This window comes from Apodemus sylvaticus, chromosome 1 (assembly GCF_947179515.1).
Source record: "Apodemus sylvaticus chromosome 1, mApoSyl1.1, whole genome shotgun sequence".
Lineage (NCBI taxonomy): Eukaryota > Metazoa > Chordata > Mammalia > Rodentia > Muridae > Apodemus > Apodemus sylvaticus.
This window is the reverse complement of record NC_067472.1, coordinates 165,542,749-165,566,193: the sequence shown is the minus strand read 5'-3', so window position 1 is coordinate 165,566,193 and position 23,445 is coordinate 165,542,749. Positions and strand designations below refer to the sequence as shown.

General features: G+C 48.1%; 1 protein-coding gene across 4 annotated transcripts; it reads right to left on the bottom strand.

The window, feature by feature from the left end:
• Positions 1-3,825: 3,825 nt before the first annotated feature.
• On the bottom strand, positions 3,826-19,405 carry E2f8 (E2F transcription factor 8). 4 transcript variants are annotated; one of them, XM_052162042.1, is made up of 13 exons: positions 19,115-19,405; positions 17,974-18,097; positions 16,086-16,364; positions 15,598-15,754; positions 13,172-13,486; positions 12,681-12,842; positions 10,924-11,061; positions 9,732-9,932; positions 9,407-9,494; positions 8,228-8,771; positions 5,566-5,698; positions 5,046-5,446; positions 3,826-4,629 (listed from the first exon to the last, which is right to left on the bottom strand). In XM_052162042.1, exons 2-13 carry the CDS (start codon positions 17,986-17,988, stop codon positions 4,447-4,449), a joined length of 2,616 nt encoding a protein of 871 aa, XP_052018002.1. In that variant the 5' UTR covers positions 17,989-18,097; positions 19,115-19,405; the 3' UTR covers positions 3,826-4,446. The 4 variants fall into 4 exon arrangements, with proteins under 4 accessions (XP_052018002.1, XP_052018018.1, XP_052017994.1 ...); XM_052162058.1 differs by having other exon boundaries at positions 17,974-18,092; XM_052162034.1 differs by lacking the exon at positions 19,115-19,405 and adding an exon at positions 18,367-18,758.
• Between the last annotated feature and the right edge of the window lie 4,040 nt (positions 19,406-23,445).

The window sequence follows — 23,445 nt, the reverse complement described above, 5'->3', positions numbered from 1 at the left end:
CCTCATAAGTGTTAGGGTTACAAATATGTACCATCATTTCTTTTTTGTGCAGGACTCAGGAATCAGACCCAGAGCTTTGTGCATACCAGCCAAGCACACTACCAAGGTACTTCCCAGTCCTAAAAATACTGCCATTCAGAAGAATTTTCACATAGAGAATATTGTATGAAACAGCGAAATAAATGAATTTTTTTCTTACAACAGGACCAAAATGTCTATGTGTAAAGTCAAATGCAGACTTTAAAAAGTTGCACACACAGATGCCTCTGCTTATATCCTAGCTGACGACGAAAATAAGTAATGCATTAAAGCTTCTAACAGCATCATCAATCAGCAGAGGAATGCTCTGGGGAAAAACATCTGAATTCCTTCACAATACCAGGAGCCTGGGAGGAGCAGCAAGCACTGACCAGAACAAGAGATCACTGCAAGGCATATCACTGGCCCAGGACATGACCAAAATTCAAAAACCTAAAGCCCTGTTTCCCATGAGTGCCTACCACTTTTATGCTATAGTGAAGTCCCACAGTCATAATGCAAAGCACTAACCAAGGACAGTCTACAGTATCTAAGCATATCTCAGATGTCTTGACTGGAGCAGGATGTTGTTTCCTACCTGCTTCTCTACAAGTTGACCATTGTGACAAAGTCCTGGTGAGGTAGATATTCTGAAGTCCTCAGCACAGGTTTTCTGTGATCTGGTGTCCTTTGTTTTTTTCCGGTCACAGAAATGATGACTTGGCTTTGAGCAAGAAATCCTTACTAGACAGGTGACAAAGGCTCAGGGGATTGGCAGATTTACACATAGGTGGGAGCCTTTGCAGAGGGTGTGACGCGTGCACTTGCGGAGGCAGCCAAGGTGAACTAAGGAATCAAAATGGCAAGGCGACTGATAGAAGTTCAGCAGCCTACTCTGGTTCAGAGTAGGCTGGATGTCTGACTCACTCTTGGTTAGGCATGAGGTGGCCCTCCAGCTATGGGCCACTGCGCTCCATCCCTAAGGAAATAAAATTCCTTAAGGAGAAACGATCTGAGGATACAGTTCAGTTGGTAGAGTGCTAGGTTAGCATACACTAGGCCCTGGGTTCGATCCCTAGCACTGCATAAAGGAAGAGTGCTGACAGGCTTGTAAGCTCATCATTCAGGAGGTAGAAGCAGAAGAATCAGTATATAGTGAGTTTGAGGCCAACCTAGACTTATATTAAATCCTGTCTCAAAAGGGGAAAATGGGGAGAGAGATAGGAGGGTAGTTTAGTGGAAAAATGTTGTTCAGAGAAGTTTTATTAGTGTGGTGCCTCGTATCTTGACAGTTGTTCCCAGCCGAGGAAATGGAGTGTGCTTCTGGAGAAGCCCACAGAGTCACGTTTCCTTCTGCCAAGGCCCATAAAACAATGGCCATCCTCTGACAGGAAGAGGGTGTTTATGGGCGCTGGCGGGCTCTGTGGCTGTACATATCTGTTGCTGTTCAACGGAGTCACCACAAACTTAGTATCTTAGAACAGCACCCATGCACCATCTGCGTCAATGTGCCAGCCACCTGGCAGGGCCCAGGAACCTCTGCTCGGTGTTCAAGGCTGCAGCCAAGGTGGCTGTTGGGGCCGGGGTCCTTCGGAGGCTCCCCCATGGACTGATTCTTGCTGGCTTTCTATTGCGATGACAAAATATCTCATATAATAATAATAAAAAAAAATCTAAAGATACTAACAGCTTCAGCGGTCCCTGTACATGGCCATTTATTTGACTATTGTTTTTTGTTTTGGTTTTTTCAAGACAGGGTTTCTCTGTATAGCCCTGGCCTTCCTGGAACTCACTCTGTAGACCAGGCTAGCCTCGGACACAGAAATCTGCCTGCCCCTGCCTCCTGAGTGCTGGGATTAAAGGCGTGTGCCACCAATGCCCAGCTGACTATTGGTTTTTTTGGGGGGGAGGGCGGGAGGAGAGAGCAAGCTGTCTAGTGCAAAACTGCTCTCTGCATGGCAGCCATGGGTCAAGGATTGCTGAAGGGGTCAGGACCAGATGTACCTTTGAAGGACCACATTCACACACACACACACCCAAAGAACCAGTTTTCTTAAACAGGCCCCACCTCCTAAGGTTTCTACCACTTCCTCATATTTCATCAAATTACGAATTTGTCAATGGTTTAATCATTCACGCTCATCTGCTAGTTCCCTCCCTCCACACACTGGTGCACTGGGGACCAAGCTCACATGAGCCTTTGGGGGACCCTTCATACCCTGCTTCATACCTCGTCAGGGTGCTGGCAGAATTCATTTCTTTGTGGCTACTGACAGAACTAGAGTTGTTTCCTTCTGGCTGTGTTAGCTGTCTGCTACCTTTAGGTCCATGAGGCCACCCCTAGGTCCTTGCAATGTTGGACTCTTATAGTTAAGTCCTCAAAGCCAGCAAGTGGGAAAGATTCAAGTTAAGATGTGAACTAGTCCGATAGGAGCAGATAACCACACACAAGACTACATCTACTCCACTCATTCAGGACTTCTTGATTGGAAGCAAGGCATAGGACCTGTCCACACTCAAGAAGGGCGCAGACCAGGAGGTGGTGGTGAAGGGGGAAGTCTCACAATTCTGTGAGTGAAACAACTGAGAGATTTTGTTCCTAGAGCTGTCTTGATATCATCTAACATACCTCTTTTCTACCCAGGCATCTGATTTTTCCAGGGAGTTTCTTCACATGGAGGATAACAAGATCAGAGCAGAACATTGGTTGCCACCCTGTCTACATGGGCTGCCAAGGAAGGGAGTGTAGGATGCCCACCCCCGAGAGCTCCAGTGTCTATCCAGGTTAGTGTCTGCGCTGTGTATGCAGTTGAGTCTAGTTGCCTTTGTGTGACTATTTCCTCCGTATCTCCAGTGGAAATCCTAGTGCATGGAAATGCTTTATAGATCTATGTCTTTCTCAGGTATGCATTCAAATGCTAGAAAAGCAGGGGTCATTCTTACAGGATCATTTGTGAGTTCTGCAAATAGAAAACAAAGGTTGTTTCTTGGAGGAAATTCCTTACACTGGTTCTCTAGCACAGAGGAAGAAGGCTCTCTAGACCAAAAGGAAAATCTGCCATCTTACCTGGGCTTGGCCATGCAGAGTACCTATCTAAAGACAGGTGACCCTATGAATGTACAAAGCAGTGCAGAGCCTCCCACAGCCATTCAGATTCACCAAGATGGATGGGAAGACTAAAGTCCTAGCAATGACTATGGACTTGTTGCCTTAAATTCTCAGTGGCTTTGTGATCTGGGCTCATAATACACCAATCCAAATGTCTGTAGTTGCCAACATTAGCACTTAGGAAACAGGTATGTTCCTGAAAGATGCCGGCCAGGGGCCGCTCTTGTCTTCTCAGCATGAAGCCTGTCCCTTAAGGGATCAAGAAGATGCACCTTGAGCACACGGTAGTGTAGTCTTCCCTCTAGAGCCCACTGGGGTGTAGGAAGTCTTGGTTCCCTGCCAAGAGGAAAGAATCCGTATTGTTCTTCCTTCCCTAGAGCTGGGCCATAGAGAAGGCAAAGGACAATGGCTTCCCCTCTTCTCTGCAGAGCAGGCCTGCCTGCGATGCATGCTGGCAGAGCCAGGCCTGCCTTAGCTCGGCCTGCCTTTCACCTGCTCTCTTACCCTCTCCACTCCACAGCGGGCGTTCACTATGCTAGCAATGCTCCGGATTGTGGCAGGGAAAGGAGCTGGGAGAACATGAAAGCTTCCTATGACCCCCAAGTATCCAAGGAAGCCCTTCCCAAGAACCTGCCTCTGGGAGAAGTCGGTTTCTCCCAACACAGAGTGGCCCTGTGTGGCCAAATGAAAATGTTGACTGCATTTTAGAAGAGTTTTAATTTCAACAACTTATGATTAAAAATACATTTTATAAATAATTTTTTCCATAGACTTGATTGAGGAGGGTTGTAAACTCTACAAAAAGACAGACTGCAACAGCAAAGGATTAAAGAAATTACAAAAGAAAAAAATATATATATAGCTATCGCCTATGTAAAAATACATCACACAGCATTTCCTTTGTGCAAAAAGTTTGAGCAGGTGCTGTGTTAAGTAAGTCAAACATTTGCTGAAAGGGAAGTAAACTTTAATAAAGTTACTTTGCATAATAATAGAGGCACAGGTGAAAAGATGAACCCCCCCAGAAGTTAATGTACCTTAGTCCAACATTTTATTTTATAGTACTGAAGGCTGAATTTGGCCTTGTACAAATGTGTGCGCATGTATATGTATGTGCATGTGTGTGCGTGTGTGTGCATGTGTGTGTGTGTGTATGTGTGTGTTTGCGTGCATGTAAGCATGACAAATATCCGCTGTGATATTGAGTAAAACCCCAAATATTTACAGTATTTTTAAAGGTGGTGTTCTCTCCATCTGTATGTGTATATCGTCTCATGAAATAGCTCTTTAGAAAATTAAATTAGACCACCATCTGTCAATCAGTGGACATCCTCAGTTGAGACTTCCAGTTTGCGCTGTGGGACAAAGAGGGTTCCAAAGGAGGTTTTGTTAGCACCATCGAAATCCATGTAGGATGAGCTGGTAGGCTTGGTTGGTCCACCTGGAGTACGGAAGAAGCTTTCAGCCACCAACTGGGAGCCTTTGGGTGTCACAGGAACAGGCTGATTGGAGAGAACAAGGAAGAAAGGCATCAGACATGGTGACCCATGCTCTCCAGAAGACACAGACAGGGCTGGATGATATCTGGATTGCTGGCAGACTAATATATCCTATATGGGCAAGGTAAGCCTCAATGCACTTCTTTGAACTCTCAATTACTCTTGCTAAGAGACAAAAATCTTGTGACAACAAAGTAATATGGATTCCTTGGGCACTCTTAGGCCTGGAAGGAAAGTTTGCCCTCAGTCATTCATCCTGTTGTAATTCCCTCTCCAACGAAGGAAGGCAAACATGAGCTCTCCCATGATACAGATAATCGAATAAAATGGCAGTCCCAGCAACTTGGGAGGCAGAAGCCAGAGGTTCAAAAGGTCAAGGTCATCTTCAAGTTTTAGGCCTAATACGCAAATACCCTTACCTGCTGTGCCCCTGTCCCAGCAACTGGCTGTCCATTTAATTGGCTTTGGCCTGGGACTGGCGAGTCATGGTTGGTGGCCCTCCCTTGCCGAGAGCTCAAGTTATCTGGTATGACACTGGCTGCTTCTACACGTGGGGACACAGGGACTGTGCCAGCTCCAGGTCCTGGGCTGGCAGACATCTGCACACCAGGGGAGATGAGTCCCAAGTGTTGCAGGGTAAAGTTTACAATGGCTGAGCTTGGGTTCTGGGCTGGAGCAGGGTGGCTGGAGGTGAGAGCCGGGCTGTTCCCAACAGGTACGGCTGCCATAGACGTTGGGGAGACCATAAGTTTCAGAGGTGTCACGTGGAATGGGGGAAAATTCACAGCAGTGAGTTCAGACGATGCCACTGGGATCACACCTGGAAAAGACAGGGGGCGGAGGTGATGTCTTAAATCAGGCATTTGTTCAGGAAGCTGACGTCGTGTAACTGAACTACAGGCCAGCTCATTTCTTAATGGTGATATAGTGTCTACTCACCTGCAATTGGGGAGCCGTAGATCCTGTGGTTTGGGGAGGGTGTACCTGAGTTTTCTGTGTTAGACAGCACAGAGTCTGGCCCCAGGGATGAGCACTGAGTAAGAGGGATGAGGTATCCTGACGGGAACAGGGTCTATGAAATAAGGAGAAAGCATTTACCTCACACACATGCACACTAGAAGAACATGGGGTCAGGTACTCCGTTAAGTAAAAGGAGTGACTGAATACAGCCCAAGACCGTGTCCGACCTCTCCACCCCCCCCCCCCCAGGCTTCATTGGAATGCAGCCACACCCTTTGTATAGGGTCTGTTTGTACCCCCAACAAGGACAGAGTTGAGTGGGTGCAAACGAAAACCTACATCCTAGGGAATCCAGCACATGTACTAGGTGACCTTCCAGGTTTTCGGACTCCTGCTATAGAACTTAAGAACTGCACAAACAGGCTATTTCCTTGTACTTTTTACAAGGAAAATATTTACAAGAACTGACCCAGCAGTCTCCTCACACGAAAAGCAAACTGTGCCAGAGGCCAAAGCTGACAGGCAGAAAAGAAGCACCAATCGGTACATATTAGAGGCCTGGAGGCCAATAGGCACAAGCTCCACTACGGTTGTTGATGTGATTCCCACCTTGTTAGACTGCTGCACATTCCTAAACACAAAGGGTTTTGAGTGGCTGGGGTGACCCCAAAGTCTGCCCCCACCTCCTGTGCTGAGACTGGGGACTCTAAAAGCATCTCTTAGATGCAGGGACCTGCTCTCATCCTCCTTCAGATCCTTCTTCTCTCTCTGTTGTCAAAACAACACTTTGAGCCCTAGCTCTTGATCAGTCTTTTTCTTGGGAACCAGAAAACTCAGAATCCAGGGTTGCAAGATGTAAACTGTTTCTCAGGTATTGTTCAAAGTCATTGGGAGCTGGTGCCTTGAAAGATGCAGGCACTGACAACTCTTAATAGCTGGGTTTGGGCATTTTACATGGGGCTGCTAATGTCACTGAGAGTTATCATCTCTGATGGACAAGTTACTGTGATTACTGACTTAATTTCGACAAATTACATTTATAATTCTTTTAGCCTATAATACCATTTCTTGAAGTTAGCAGAATGGATTTTGTTTTTCCTCTTGAATGTCGCCTCCTACAGCCTCTGCACCCCTACCTCCAGATCACTTATCCTGTTTTGTTTTCTGTCTTTATGATCTACTATCAGATATGGTTGCATTTATTTGCATACCGACTCAGCTCTATCCCTACAGGTCTGGGTTCTCAGAACATGCTTATTGGATGAATTTAGCACCTGAATCATTTTCTTTTCCTGTTCGGTCCTCACTAAAGAGTCAAAATGAATTCAACAGAGATGGGAACTGGCGAACATGAGAAATCTAAAACCTCTGATCTGGGGTACCCAGGGAATACCAGGAAAGCACTGCAAAATTACACACATTGGCCTAGAGAAATTACAACCCTTCTGGAATACCAATCAAGGTATCAAGCTGGAGTCAAGCCAGGGCCAATGCACACCTCCTAGCATGTACATTAAGTACAAAATAATACATGAGATAGCTGATGATTTGAATGTTTCCCATGAGGCTATCCTTGGGGAAGATTCCAGACTCAAGCTGCCTCAACAAGCAGTGGCAGACAATGCCATCCTGCCAATACGGTGTCCTAAAGGGATCACAAAGTCCTTTGTATATCTCTTCATGTAATAAATTCACCTAGTCCCACAAAAACTGGGGTGAGTACACAGAAGCAGATATCAAAGGAGGGTGCTGGGTTAGACTTGACCTGGGGCAATTTCTTCTAATGGCAGGGAGGGATTGGGGTGTTAGAGGAATAAACTCATGACAGATAAAGAAAAAACAAGATGTGGAGAAGCCAAATAACTTAATAGCAGGGGCAAAAGAAGAGATTGAGTTCTGCTTCTGTGCTTAGTTGTATCTGTTAACAATACTTCGTTTCATGGGCCATTGTCCTGTGACCCAAGGGGGACTTCTGAGTAAGATGCTCAAGTCTACGACACACAATGTGTGGGTAGTCGTACAATAAATATTAGTTGTTTCCTGATCTAATGTTACCAAAGAAAAATCACCTAGAGGGCAACATCTCTAGAAGCCAAGGCATCCACTGTACCTTTTGGGTTGACAAGAACAGCTTGACCTTTCAACTTACACAAAATATATGGCAAATTTGAGGAAGAAAGAGATAGGGTAGGCAAACTCTCTTCTGGCCAACAGATGCCAGGTACATGACATCAAGCAAACGTTGAGGAATGACTCAGAAGGCGTGAGTTATGGGAGGGAGGCCTTTGTATCCCCCCGCAGTTGTGGTGACAACTGCTTATAAACTATTTATGACTCTCACGACAGGTGTTTGTGTTCCAGTGTGGGAATGGAGAAATGGACTTAGGGACAGCCACTTGTGACGCTTTAAAAAGACAGCAAGTCAGCTTTTCCTCTCTAGGTTTAAAAATGTCCCTGCTGTCATCCGTGTGCGGATTAGCTGTCTGGGACCTCATTTGGATAGGGGATGTTAAGGGACAATCCTTCGTCTTCTGACCGTTCTTTGCTCTGGCAAAAACTTCACAAGCCACCAAATTCTTGTGGAGTCAGCCTTGGGATTGCTAGAACTTAAAAGCTCCACCCCATCTGAGGCTATACTCACCGTGGGGGTGGGGATGCTCTCGAGCGCTTTCAGGTCCTCTTTAGGTTTCTTTAGTAAACTGGGACCGCTGTCCTCCGCGGTGATCGTCCTCTTGGTGCTCCAGTCTCCAGTCGTCTCCTTGCTTCGATTCTTAGCACCTTGTCTTTCTGGTGCTGGCTGCAAGTTTCCAGGTCTGCAGGAGGCACTGGACTTTGTGGCATCTGTGGTGGTCTTCTCAGTGGGGGCGTCTGTAGGGTCTTTGGATCCAGTAGCATTAGAGGACTGGGTGGGGCAGCCTGTTGGGCTCGGGCCATGGGGTGGCGTCACCATTTGGGCTTGGGCGGGTTGCAAGTAGATGGCATAGGATGGGCCCGAAGGGGCCTGAGGTAGGATCACAGGCACTGCAGATGATAGTGGGCTAGGGATCAGGGGGACCACGCCCAGGGGCTGGATAAGGGACGGTGCAAGCAGCTCCAGCTCAGTGGTCACTGCAGGGTCCAGGGGAGCCAGCGGTTTATAGTGCCCAGATGTTGCTAGGTTCACTTTTACTTTTTTCCTGGGTTCACTGAAAGAGAAGATTTATGGAACGTCATGGAACCACACTGCTCCTAAGCATTCTTGTCTGGATGTGTGTGAACATGCAGGCATGTGGAGGCCGGAGGCTGACATGAGATGTCTTCCTTAGCGACTTTCAGCTTTTCAGTGAGCCTGGAGTTCATCAGTTTAGCTGGACTGGCCAGCCAATGAGCTCCGAGGATCCTTCAGCGGGCCATAACTCCACAGTGGGAGTTAAAGATGGGTGTGGTTATCAGTTCAGCTGAGGTGGTGTGATAATGAACCCGATGGAGCCCCCCAGCGGCCACACCTTTGCTGTGTGATTAGAGACGGGTGCTGGCTGCCATGCCGGGCCTTTTATGAGGGCATCAGGGATCTCAACTCAGCTCCTCACGTTTGAGCACCAGGCACCTTACCCACCAAACCATTTCCCAATCCCTGCATCCTACCACTTTTCGTCCCAGTTAAAGCCACACTTTCATACCAATAGCAGCCGCTTTTTGATCTGTTTTGGCTGAGGCCAGACGCTGTACAGGCCATCTCTCCAGTTTCCAAGGGTAATGCCTACCCTTGCAGAAAGCGATCCCATCTAAGACCACACCAAGATGGCAATGCATCTCATCTCCAGCTGCGTTGCCAGCCTACCTTGACTGCTCTTCCAACTGCATCTTGCAAATAGCAGCGAGCTGAGCCATTTTGTTTGGGATGGGTGGAGAATTTTGAGAACTCTCAGCTGGTAAAATAGAGAAGGGAGAGAATGGACAATGGTAAAGATGGAGTAGTTGGTGTGGAAGCAAATCCTGGCGTCAAGGGAACAGAAAGCATGCATCTGCCGCCTAGACGCCCAGCAGTTAAACCCCACAGAGCGCTTTTTACCCTTAACTCGTATGTATGAGGGATCGAGCAGGCTAAAAGAAAGCAGGTCAGAGACGATACCGAGTGGGGCCTTGATTGTCTGGGAAAAACGTACCTTTGCTGCTCTTGACGGGGCTGCTGGGAGCCGAACTGATCTTCCTCCGATCACTTTCTATGCTCTTTACCAATTTGATAAGGGACGGGTGTCGAGTAAAGCTGGGCTTCCCCCGTGTAGAAAAGAGGTTTTTGGCACAGTTCTCTTTTGCAGACTGCTCGGCCTCTAAGGAGGCGGTAAGAGGCATGACTGGGCTGGAGCCTGAAATGGAAGAGGCCGGTGTGTGAAAGCACCGTGGACCCTGCTTTCCCGGTAACAGAGGAAATCAAAGCGCAGCAGAGGGGAATGGCATAGGGGGCCCGCTGTGTGCACCTGCTCTCAACGCTCTGCATCGGCCACCTCTCAGTTAGAGACAGTTCTCCATGCTCCATCTCTGACCCTGCCCTGCACAGCTGGTCCTCCACATCTGAGGGAGGACGTGTCCCGGAATGCCTCTTCCGTGCAAAGAGTCACAGAAGTGCATACAATGTCATATACAATGGCACGGATGCCAAACACAGCTTCCAGTCTATGCTGAATCTTCTCTTGGTGACCTGAAATACCTAATATAACGCCCATGTTTACAAAGAGCTGTCACTACATATTCTTTAGGGAGCAGTGCCCCCAAAACATTTGCACATGTTCAGTACAGACCAAAAAAATTTTTTTTTGTTCCACGGTCAATATTCAGCAGGTGGCTATGGAGAGTGGACTGTATCTCAAGACCAGAGAAATGCTGGTGTGCATCCACTATTGATTTTCCTCTCTTGTGATGTATAAAAATCTTGTTTATTTTCTCTTCAGGGGAATGTGAGGGCTGGTGGAAGCTGGTGACCCTGACGGCTGCTCCACGTGGGAGGCCCCTCTTAAGAAATGCATTCCACAATACATCTGTGGGCCCAGCCAGAGAAGACACTGGCCAAGGATACACTTTTATGAAACTATCTCAGGCCTGGGTTACACAGCCATCACTATCGATCCATAGCCTTCATTCCAAATTCCTACACTGAGGGACCTCGCCCTGAAAATCTGTCCAAAGTCACAGAAGCCACTTTCTATAGGAGTATTTATCTTGAACTGCTTTTCCAATTATCTATGTATGGTCTTCCCACATGTTTGGGGCTACATAGGAAGGAGGGGAGAGAATCCCTCTAGATTAAACAGACAAACAACTAATGAAAACCACCACCACAACAACAAAAAGCATACACACCACTGTTGTTTGGGCTGATTTCTGGGCCTGTCCACTTAAAAGCCGGCTTTCGACCTCTTTCTTCTGTAACATGAACTTTCTTGATAAGGTCCAAGCTACTCAGAACATTAGCAATATCATACAGCCTCCTAATTTTTGCTGGAGGAAAAACAAAAGCATATATAGCATTAAACAGGATAATGAAAGACCACAGGATTTTGTCTCCTAAGAAAGTCAGGTGTATCCAAGAGCTACCCTGCCAGCATCAGGCAGAAACTCCTGACTCCTTTCAAGTTAGTCAAACAATAACTGTAATATATATATATATATATGTATATGTATATATATATGTGTGTGTGTGTGTATGTGTGTATGTATAAAATAACTATAACTTCTAGCAACACTGCTTGAAACAAACAAAAAAAGGAGTTTTAATATTTCAGGAGTGACTGACTGCTGGTCTTGAGTTTTGAAAGGGCGGAGGTCCAGCTTTCCGTTGGAAGTGACTTGGTGAGATGATCCTGTTTGTGAAATGCCATGTTCCTAGGTGTCTTCTCATGAGTCAGAATGGGAAGAATCAGAAACGCAGCAGTTGGAAACATATGGCTTTTCTAACCATGATAGTTTAAAATGAAATTTACACAGTATCACAGGCTTGCAAAGTTCTATACCACAAACACATATACTAGGCCTGAAAGATATGCAAAGACTCCGCACTGATGGTGAAAAACTTTGCCTTTAAACAAGTCTGCCTTTATGTCAGTGTCCAGAGTCCGGGGGTTACAAACTGAGTCCCCTGCCTCACAGCCCTGCCAAAGGGTTCTGTATTTATTTCCCCCAAGGATTCGGCAAATGGCACATCTCTAGTTCTTGGAAAAGCTTCCAAGGCTGTGACTGTGACAGTGGCAAGTGTCGAGCTGAAAAGCTCCTGGTGACTCAGAAAAGCAGGGGACCCATTGGCAGTATCAGGATGTGTCTCCTCGGATTACACTTTTTCCAAGCACCGCCAGTATTAGTGCCTTACTCTCCACTTCATTCTATCTTGTGGATGAACTACCAACCCAGGGACGGCCTGGCTTGCTTCTACACACTAGTAGAGCTCTACAGGATATGGCATCTCAGGGCAAGGCCTGGACAACCTACAAGCTCTCTCAGGACAGCTCTGCTTTATTGATTCTCCCGGTAGCTCTGTCTGCATTATCTTCCCGTGGATACAAGCGTGTGGAAGCTCACTCCTGTCTGCTCAGCTCTTTCCCACACCTTTTCCCGGGGAGGTTCCTTCAGTGCCTTCCACAACCAGGGGAGACAGAGCTGGTTAGGAACCAGCTAAATCCACAGCAGCCATCTGGCTAGAACTCTTTCCAAGTGGCAAGCCATCTGTGTTGCAAGGCCATCAGGGGACGATTTGTTGGGAATTACTTACACCCTCACGTATCAGCTTTAGTGGAAACATAAGATCCAGGAGCTGGATCTACTTTACAACCGATGGCTCGTTTTAGTCCTGGGAGCTTCTAACCACGTAAAATGGGCACAGTTGCAGTATCAGGTGGCACCAAAGTGTCAGACCGTAAGAAGGTTGTATGTCTTGCTGAATTCCACTGGTTAGCAGTAGCACCGTTGGAGGGGTGGGGATGATGTGGGTAGGGTGAGGTAGGTGGACAGAGATGGAACACAGACAAGGACCCAGAAATCTGCACGGCGCCCGATCAAACGATACGAGAAGCAGCTCTGTTGTTCGTGAGCGGTTCCCAAGCCTCCTGGGCAGTTGTGACACTTACTTTTAAACTTGCTTTTATCCAGATCTTCCACATGGTCCTCCCCAATTAAAATCTTGGCAGCAATTTCCAGGCTCACTATCTGAGGCGTCGACACCAAGAACAGCATCACAAACTTCTGGCTCATCACGCGTAAGGACTTGTCTTTGCGGCTGTTTACGGAAGCTTTGGAGAAGGATGGGGATTAGAGAATTAACATTCAAGGAGGGAAAAGTAACAAGCCTTAAAAATAGCACCACTGGACCCACACAGCCGAACAGCTGCAGGGGTGGCTGGGCATGGAGGCACACGCCCAGATCCCTAGTACTGGTGAAAATGGAACAAGAGGCCCATTAGGAACTCAAAGCCAGACTGGAGCACGGAGACACGGTCTCCTCAAACCTAACCCAACCCTGGAACAAGTTATGGTAGCTGCAGATTAGCTGCCCAGAGTCTCCATGGCATTTTTTTTTTCAGCCTGCGAGCGAGGAGCACCTTGCAATATCGCCTCTCACCTGCCCGGAATTCCACTCCAGGGAGTTCTACGAAACACATGTCTGAATGCCCATTCTGGCCGGCATTTGTCTTGATCACGTGGTCCTCTATGCCACAACTCTTAATAAAATCGAACTCTTGCTCATATTCCTTCCTCTTAATCATCATGATCTGCTCTGCGTACTTGTTCTCTTCCCCGACGCTCTTCAGCGTCCCAAGGGTTTTGGTGAGATTGTGTCGGCCGTGCCAAGTGTACCTGTTTTTGGCGAGGCGGCTCACCATGTGCAGGCTCTCTAGTACATTCACGATGTCGTAAATCCGCCGGCGCTCGACATCTGCCAAGAAGGTACAGACTTTCACTGTGCGTGCGTTCACAATGGAATCACCCTTCCTACTAGTTGGCGGGTGCATCTGAATAACACAGTAATACAATACACACAGCAAGCAGTGTGGAGGCCAGAAAGGCACGGCTCTCTCACAGAAATGAGCTCATTTAGAGTCGCCGTCTAAGGAGGATCTAAATGGCAGCATCCAGGACAATTGCATTCTAACACGAGTGGTGACCATTGTTACCTGTATTTTACTGGTGAAGACACGGAAGTCCAGACTTGCCTCAGAGATAGCTAGGGAGTAGGAAGACCAAGCCTCTAATAGTCTAACTGCCACAATTTTGAGCCCATTCCTTTATTTCCCTGCTAGTACCCACACCTGCCTGCTATACCCATATCACAGACACAAAGTGCTGAGATTTGAGGCAGGAGAGATGGCTCAGTGGTTAAGAGCGCATGCTGCTCTACCAGGAGACCAGAGTTCAGTTCCTAGCACCATAGTGAGTGGCTCTCACAGTCACCTGTAACTCCAGCTACAAGGAAGTCAACGCTTTTTCAAAAAAAAGTATAAAATCCATGATGCCATTTCTTAAAAACCTCAATGAAAGAGCAGAAAGGTACATTTCTTTGGGGTCTAACTTGGCCCACGTTCTACCTACCACCAGGGATGCCGAGATTAGTAGTTCTACAGCTCTTGTAAATCCAGAGGGGGGTTCAGTGTTCTGCATGGTGAGAGTCTCCTTATTTCAGAAATTTACCTTTACTATTGATTTCATTTCATTACTGAACAGAATCTTAAGCTTTCTGGAAATGTGCTTAATAGAGCTCCCCCTAGTGACCTCTGGCTGTTCCTGGTGACTACCAGTTGAGAACCAGCCTAAGGGGTTCTTTCCCCGCCTGGTCCTTCCCCCCACAAGAGCCCTTCCCCACCAGTCCTCACAGACCCCTGCTTCTCTTCTTACAAGGCCTGGACCGGATGTCTGCATGACAGCCAGGCCTGAACTGAGTCTTCAGTTTATGGTCAGAAAGCACCGCTCCCACACACCTGGCCCTTTCATGATGTTCTAGATAATTCCCCCTCCTGTTCTGTAACATATATTGCCTTGTGTCCTTTCCTCGGTAACCATTGATCCACTGAAGATAGGTTCCACTGACATGGGAATTTTGCACTTTCTGTTTATGGATCTAGACAAGCTCCTGCTGAGTAGTCAGAGAGCAGACGTGCCACCTAGCCAGAGAGCGTACGTGCTGTGCAGGGCAGGCGGATCCAAGCGGCATACTCTTAAACCATGAATTAACGTTCCAGCTTAGAAAGGCGGTCTTCTTTATGGAGTGACAGCTACGCATTAATTCACTAGCCTGAATACTAAGATACGTTCAGGCTGGGGAGATGGCTCCCCTGGGAAAGTGCTAGCCTGAGTTTGATTCCCCGACACCCAAATGAAAAGCCAACCTCGATTAACTGGTGAGCCCCAGGTCCCAGGGAGACCCCTGTTCTCAGAAACCAAGGTTCCTGAGGAAAGATACCCAAAGTTGACCTCTGGCCCTGTGCACGTACAGGGGCATACACAGACGCCCATACTTACACATGTACACAAGAATGTATTTTAATGACTTCAAAGCTACTTTCTATCTGCTAGACTCCTCTTTAGCTCTAAAATCAGGTCTTCACAGAGTGGTAAAGCGAGAACACCCATAACTTATGTCAAAGACAGAATAACCACCTAACTATTCCATCCTCAGTCTCAAACAGCGGAGAGGCAGAGTCACAGAAACCATGCCTTTATGCAACTGTGGATGCACTAGGTCCTCAGGGACAGGGTCAAGGTGAACGTCAGAGCTACAGCTGTTTGTGAAACAAGTCGTAAAACACCACTTCCTTCCTGTACAGCTTCAGGGACAGCCTGAACCCAGAAACTCTCCACTGACATTTGTTTGCTTCTGAGACTGAGTTACTCTCAAATTAACGGGGCTTGCAAGGTTTCTAATTTCCACACGGCCTTATCTGAATCTGTGATAATGTGACTGACTCTATGAGCTCCGTCGGATTCTGAAGAGTTAAGTCCACAGACTCACTCTAATCATTAACGGCCGGCCGCGGCGGCTGGCATACGTACTGAGCTCCTCGGCCACCTCATCCAGGCAGATGTCGTTATTCACAGCAGGGTTGGGGTACTTGGGGTACCTCGCTAAGAATTTGTGGCACAGCAATCCCAGGCTCTTCTCCTTCCGGCTTGGCTGGGATTTCTCAAATTCGTCTCCAGATAAGTGTTCCTGCAAAGGAAGAGGTAAATAACGTCTCATTCTGAAATGAAGTCGGACGGATTTATGGGGGGCATCTGTGCTAGATGACTAACTCCTCTGACCCACACATGCACACGGTCTGAACAGCTGCAACAGCGAGAGGGGGACAAGAAGGGTCTTAAAGGAAGCCTGGGATAAAGATCACTCATTCCGAGTTCACAATTCCCAGTGTTGTGCTCCAAAGGTACAAACACTCCCCGTGCTCAGCAGGTCAACAGCAGCTTCCCAAGCGGCTCTGGCTTCTATACGGACCTTCCCTTCCTCTACAAGGCTCCAGCTACCACCCAGCATGTAAACCTACGTGCAAACAGTCTCTGGCTTCAGGCAACCCGCTTCGGCTGTCAGACAGGCCCCTTTTCTGATCTCTACTTCGGATCTCTGGGCTCACGGCGCTGATAAGCATCTTCAGGTTGGCTGTGGGTGTCCATGGCTCTCCTTGCGAGACTTCCTTGGGCTTGGTTGGTGTGGTTAAAGGGCCCAAGTCCGGCTGGATCTCGGCCAACACCACGTTGGCCTTTGAGGACTCTTGCAGGGGGCTTTTCATCAGTCCCCTTTTATGTGGCTCAGAAAAGAGGTTTTCCTGGGTAGAAGGAATTAATAACTGAGTTCATTGTAAAACAGAACCTATCAGAAAGCTTTCTGCCTTTACTACTGATCAAGTAGGGTAAGAATATCACAGCGATCTCTTGACAGTATTTTCCTTTTTTGCTTGAGACAAGGTCTCACTATCCATTCCAACCAGTCTGGAACTTACTATATAGCAACAAGTTGACCTTAAATTTAAAATTTAAATTTGCAATTTAGAGGCCTCAGCCTCTAGAGTGTTGTGATTACATGCATATCCCACGATACCTTGCCACTACTGTCTATTTAATAGTTAAGCTTCCCACTTTTTTTAACTTGGCAGAAATTGTGGATCTAAATGTCTTCATCCTCTGATCTAAGAATTTAAATTAATAAATCACGTTAACTCCAGGTTTTATTTTTAAATTCTATTTTGAGAAAGGAGGGTTGTAAAGATAGTTTAGAGCTCACTCCCTTTCCTTACTAGAACCAATCATTCCAAGTAACTGATCACTTTAAATTCCTAGAAGCAGCCTCTACTAATGGTACATCAAGTTAAGGCTTTCACAACCCAAACCGTGCTCCACCCAGTGGAGCGGCTGTATGCAATGGATGCTCACTGACACGCCAATGACCAGGAACAGGCTCAAGCAGCCAAGGGGAGGGTGTCCTTGTGGTTAGGGCCTCCTGCCTACCAGCAGGACATCTGACCAGAAAAACCTGCTTTTAACACCAACTCTTGAGGTGCAAATGCAGAAAATGGGACCAAGGGAAGTAAAGTTAGGCATTTAAGGCCTCACAGCTTGTTCCTGCTGAGGTAAGTTAGCTACAATGGTAAGTTAATAGCCTACCAGCCATAAGGCTGGTAGAGACTGGGCTCCTTTCACTCTTAGACACCAGGCAGTGCACCATTCTTAAAGAAAGGAACTTGGAAGGCAACAACTCAGAGAACAGAGATACCCACTGTTTCCACAGTAACTTTAGGAGCATGGGTTAACTATCCTCTATTACATCTATGAAACTAAGGGCTCATCAAGTGTTTTCCAGTGTGTATTTCTGCTGCATCTACTACTTAGCAGAAGAGGACCCCAGGCAGAGGGAGGTCACATGGGACTGGCACCTGAATTTTCACTTCAGTATGGTGCCCTCAGGAGGTACTGATGGGGTCTCAGTAAAAACTGCCAAGGACAATATTTAGCTAATATCTAAATGCTTCCGGGGGATTTGTCATAAACAGCATCCTGAGGCCCAGTAGGTTAAAAGGTTGGCATTTTTGAATGTTATCTTACAAAGAAATCCATTACCAAATTATTACCTTTCTGAATTCCAATGGTTCATGTAAATAACATATACATGTTTGCTCTTTTTTAAGTACTAAAAAAAAAAAAAAACAACTTCTCCCATCCATATGAAATTTATACTAAACGTTTAAAACGAAAAGGTTACTTTAACCCTGGGCAACCCTATTCCTCGTCAAAAATTAAAATTTCCTTCTTGATTTCTGTAAAAGTTAACCAAAAGGATACAGCATTCATAACTATAAAACGAAAAACTTAATAACGAAAAACTCAGGATGATACTTCATTTGGCATTACAACAGTATAGACTGAACTTTTAAAAAATACCTTTTGGTTCTCCATTTTGTCAATTCCTCATACATTTAGTGTATCTTTAAAAACGAAAAACATGAAGTTCCTCCCAAGATTCCAGTGGTTTAAGAAGTCCAATCGATTAAATCTTTTTACTATCCTTAAAAGGAAAAAAGAGTAAAGCGAGAATTAAGAGCTGAAGAAAATGATTCACGTACACAAGAGCCTCCGGAAACAAAGAAACAAAAAAATGACAAACCAGGTTTATTTTTGCCCCATCGAGGGCAGGCAGCGCCTCTAGGCAGACCGCGCCAACAGACAGCAGTAAATTCCTCCATCAAACCCTTCTGTCACGAGACTTCAAGCAAACACAGAATCTGCAGTGACAGTCCTCTCTCGTGTTCAGAGATGGCTGTAACAAGCACCCACCTGCGCACTGATCCGGGCTGCGGACGGAGCGCACGAGCCCGGGTTCCGATGGAGCACACACCGAGCCTGCATCGAGGGAGATGCTGAAGTTTCTCGCCTGACACACACGTGCACAGGCTCAGAAGGAAGGACTTGTGAAGTAGCGGGAGAACAACCCTCCAATTCAGCCTCTGCGCTGTAAGCGCACGACCGGGCATTTACAGAGAGCTTTGGGATTTTGACCCCTTTTTTTCAGGCTTCTCTCAATACGCGAAGTACTGGGACGAGGGAGGGGTTCCCTAGGTGCCGAAATCACCGTGACGCCAAAGCGCACGGTAAGCTGCGCTCCGAGTCCCTGGTACAGTGCCCCGCTGTAACCCGCTTCCCGCCGGGCGCAAGCACTGGCTCCACCTCCCCACCAACTGCACCGCCCCCGGGGGCCGCCAGACAGCATCTCACGGTTTCCAGGGCGACGGCTCCCAGCCAATCAGTAAACCCAGCGAAGGTCTGTGATTGGCCAGAGGTCCCCGAGGCGGGGCCGGACCTTCCGCCTTCGATTTAAAAATTTGGCGCGGAAAGCTGGACCGTAGCTGGTACCGCCCCCGAATGCGCGGAGCTGGAGCGCGGGCGAGCCCCTCCCCCGCCCTCTGCGCAGGAGCTCGGCTCCTCCCCACGGGCCCCGGCGGGGCGGGAGGCGGGAAACGGCCGCCTTCACTCTGGCCTTCCTGGGATCCCACAGTCCCGCCGCGACAGTCTGCTTCCCGCTCACCTGTCAATCCTCTTCCAGGGCTGACAATCCGGGGTGGCCCCGAATCCTAGCTGCGCGTCTCAGGGAGCCAGCGCGTCTCAGGGAGACTCGCTTAGCCCCGCCGCGCAGAGGTGGGTGCCGGGGACGGCACCGGGGCCGGGGCTGCGGGGAGCCGGCTGGCGGGCCGCGGGAGCGTGGCCGTCCAGGAGCAGTCGAGCCCCCGATTTGAAATTAACCCGCTCCCGGCGCGAGCGGCTCCCGCGGGCGCGGAGCCTCCCCTCCCCCACGCCCGCTCTCCCGGCCCGGGGCCCCGCGCGCCAATCCGCGCCTCTGCACTGCCTCCGCGGCGAATCAGGCTGTAGGCACCACCCTCCGACCCCGCCCATAGCCAGACTTGGGGAAAAGTCCTCAAAAACTTTTCCTTTTTTTTTTTTCTTTCTTTTTTCTATTTTCCTTTTGCAAACACCCTTTATCTGAGATCGAAGTTGAGGGGAATGAAATTTGGCTTGTCCAGGGCTGCCCGGCTGGGACTCGAGGGCTCCCCGCCATCCCCAGCTTGGTGCCACGTCAACCGGGTCTGCTCACCTGCCCTCTGGACCCTAGAGACACTCTTCCCTCTGCCATCCTTTGCATGACTGCTCAGCAGCTTCTGCCCCACGGTTGCCAGGGGGGGGAAACGCGAGGAGAAAGAGCTTCGTTGTCCGAAGCCCACTGATGCGGGGCGTTGGCGGATCTCTGAACACGCAGGTGTGGGAGGAGGCAGAGAAATTCAGAAAACCCGCCAAGCCTGTCCCTAGTGTCCTGCGTCTTCCGATCCCTTCTCTTTCCTCTTTCCCGCTTTTCTTCCTTTTCCTTTTATGAGCCTCTGACATCGGCCTGGTATATCGAACAGATCTAGAGAACTTTAGAGTGAGGAGACCATCTCGGTCCAAAATTCTCATTTTGCAGAAGTAGAAAACGAAGCTCGGCACCTCAGCTCTGCCTTTTCGTGCTCGAGTTCTTTTGCACCCGCCTTTGCCTTGTACAACATTTCCCCTTTTCTGATCACTCCTGAGGTCGCCTGGACCGCATGTTGCCCAACCCGCTTACATCTAAGATTGTGGTTTGGCCTCTTCCTGCTTTTAACTTTGTGTCTTAAGCCTCCAGAAGGGCTCGGGGCCATGCTGTCCAAGTCCCATCACTGAGCTTGGCCATCAGTAAACTATCCATTGCTGACTCCAAGCTAGATACTGTGTTTTCCTGGCAGTGGTTAGGGCATGGATGCCATAGCGCTGCCGCGGTATCCAAGTGGAAAGGGAATGCACACTGGGCGGAGGTCTAGGTGATGAGCCAGGCTCTTCTTCCTGAAGGTGGCTTCCAAGATGCTGTCACGTCTTCTTCGCGTCTCTGTTCAGTTCTAGTAGCTGTCAGAAGCTCTGGTGCTCAGGGTCACCCAAGTGCTCCCCAATACCAGGATTGGACCTGGATGTTCAGGTTCTGTGTACAAGAGGCTGACTGGCTGTAGCATTGGATGTAAAATAAAGCCCCGCCATGAGGCAGGACAGGATGCTCAAAGGACAGATAAATCTGTACGGAGCAGGCACTAAGTTTAAATATATCACCAAGAAGTAGTGTGTGGGCTTCTGTCTAAGCCACTCTCTGTCAGGTCACCTGTCAAATCTTTCACCTATCGGCGCGTAATGCTCCAAAGGATTAAGTAATGCCCAAGCTTATATCTAGAGCCAGAATTCAGGACCTCCACCCTATCGCCAACCCCCACCCCTTGTCACTTCATATATCCTAGTGCCTTGCCTCAGAAAATTCTCAGGACAGCAAAGTCAGTGAGTGACCTGTCGTCCAGGTCACAGTCATTTCAAGCCCTCCCTCAACATGGGAAGGAAGGTGAGATACATCATTTTTGTTTAATAGTTGCTACCCCGTCAGCTGTAATCAAAGTCGTGGGACAGGACAAAATACGGTGCTTCGAAGAGAAGTTTGAAGTCTTGACGTCGTCAGTCATGAGACCTTGAAAAGGAAGCAAGAATCTTGGGATTTAGCTCAGGGCAGAGGGATGACTTAACAGGCTCAAGGCCCTAGGGGTCATCTCCAGCATCATGCACAATTACAGTGTGTCAATTTGAAGTTTGGTGTGATTATAAAGGAAACATGATCATGGAAAACCTCCGTGCTTAGTGTGCGAACAAAGGGTCGGGGGACAAGCTTGAAGTCATTTTTCTTACTTTCCCTTCAGATCTTATTTTTCTGTTATTGATTATATAACCCAAGAAGAGTTCCATGCCTTTGCGTGTGGTCATCTTGAGTTGCACAATAGCTTGTATCTCACTGAGTCGGGCTAGCTTTTCCAACCCTCTGTCACTCTTCTGGGTTGCTCAACTCAGAAGGTTGTATAACATATTCAACAATAAATAAGGTATTATGAAAAAAAAGGATTTCAAAGGTAGGGAGATGATGGATGTCATCTGAGGCACCTAGATTCAATGGTAACCTTTGGGGTTTCTGAATCATATTCCTTCTCATCATCATGGGTGGGAGAGGGGCAGGCAAGCCCTCCCCCAAGGTCAGGATAGGATGAAAGGCTAAGGAAATGGTTTTCTATTGGTGGGTTCTGAGGCCTCTCTTTTTCACAGTCCCTTCCTCCCGGGTCCTTCAGTGACTAGCCCTAATAGGTATTTCCGGCTTTGTGTAGAGATTGGGGTTTAGCCTTTGTCATACGCATTGACATATCTACCCAAAGCCAGCTATTGGGAGCATTAAATTATACAAATCACAACTATTCACAACCAAACCTCAGCCCTTCCTTGTCCCTTGAACAAAAATGGCTAATCTGTGAGTAAATGGTGTCAGAGTCAGACTGAAAGTGTTTCCAGACAATGGACAGGGACAAGGGACCCAGGAGATTGGACAGCTGGCACTGGTCCTGCTGACTGTGGAAGCACGGCTTGGTCAAAGTTTGCCCCAGCTAGAGCTGAAAACCTGCCCATTATACTGGCTGTGGGCAGCTCCTCCCTGGGCCTGGGCACATATCTGCAGCTAGGGACTGCCGTTGCTGCTGTTTATTGGGCCATTATTGCCCTTAAAGTTTTAAGATGTCTCAAGGAAACAACATAAAACTCTAAAGGCCCCTTTTACAGAACCGGAGTCTGAATTCTGTCTTTGTGTGAATGTGCATAGAATCTAAAACTGTTATAGAACTGAGGTCACGCCCTCTTGTGCCAGGACGCTGCAGAAGTATGTGTACAGGTTCTGGGGAGGAGTAGGGGTAGGGATTGGTCACACACAAAAAAATCCCTAATCAGAGCAGAATCCCCGTAACCTCCCCGATGAGCCATTGCTGCTTTTGCTTGAAGCATGATGGGAGATCTGTGTGGATCCCCTCCAGGCAGATGCCTCACATCCTGTCGAGCAGAGAATCCCTATCCTGTCCTTGGCCTTTTGCTATGGACTCCTCCCTCTGGCCCCACTGTGAGCTCCCAGAGAACAGGAGAGAGGACTCTGTCCTCACTTGGTCTTCCCAGCATCTAGCCCTGCCTGAGAAAAGGGGCTCAGTGAACATCGGTTGGTTAAGGTTCTACCTTAGAATGTTATCCTGTCAAGTAGCGAGGATGCTCTTCTTCCCCCTTCATCTCTCTGCCTGAAGGGTCAAGAGCAATTGCGAACACACACCAAGGGCTCGGCACAGTGAGAAAAGTGACTCTCACAACGACCTGATTCAAAAACGCTAGAGAGAGCGTCCATGTGTGCACACAAACACCTTAGCTAGGTGCTTCTTCTTCACTCGACAAAACATATCTGGATGTCTGCCTCTTGCTCGGACACTGGGACCTGTGTTCAGCATCTGCTTCAGGATCAACGAACTGGCTTCCCTTGGATCCCAACACCAGATCCAGATCCACTTACTCAACGGCCTCCCCTTTCTCTTTTCTTTTCTGGGGATGTGAACCTGTGTTGTACAAATCGATGGCTTGTTTGGGTTCTTCAGAATTGTGGCTTCTGCTTCGCTGGAGGCCGCTGTGCCCCACCCCCCACATTGCTGGCATTGGCACAAATGAGGCTGTTTAGCCTGAGTGTGTTCTCTCTGGCCTTGGACCTGAATGCTGCGGGATGGGGGTTGGGGGCATGGGGGAAGTTGGGGAATGGGGGAGGGTGGTGGCTCTGATGGCTCTTCCCAAATGATGATCATGGCCCTTCCCAAATGAGATTCTAGGCATTCACCAAGAGCTTTAACAACCTATTCCTGAGTCCTGAGCAGGTCTCTCTCGCTCCCCAAACCTTCTGAATACCCCTTTTGGTATGAATTTGAGGATCCAATTTGACCATCATCTCCCAAATGATCAGGTGTGTTACAGAAATTT

Excerpts from the sequence above, each read along its gene's own strand:
- E2f8 (XM_052162042.1), bottom strand. Across the intron at positions 8,772-9,406 it reads CAGTTGGAAGAGCAGTCAAG|TGAACCCAGGAAAAAAGTAA; the intron begins GTAGGCTGGCAA and ends CTTCTCTTTCAG. Across the intron at positions 5,447-5,565 it reads CTACGGCTCCCCAATTGCAG|GTGTGATCCCAGTGGCATCG; the intron begins GTGAGTAGACAC and ends TGTCTTTTCCAG.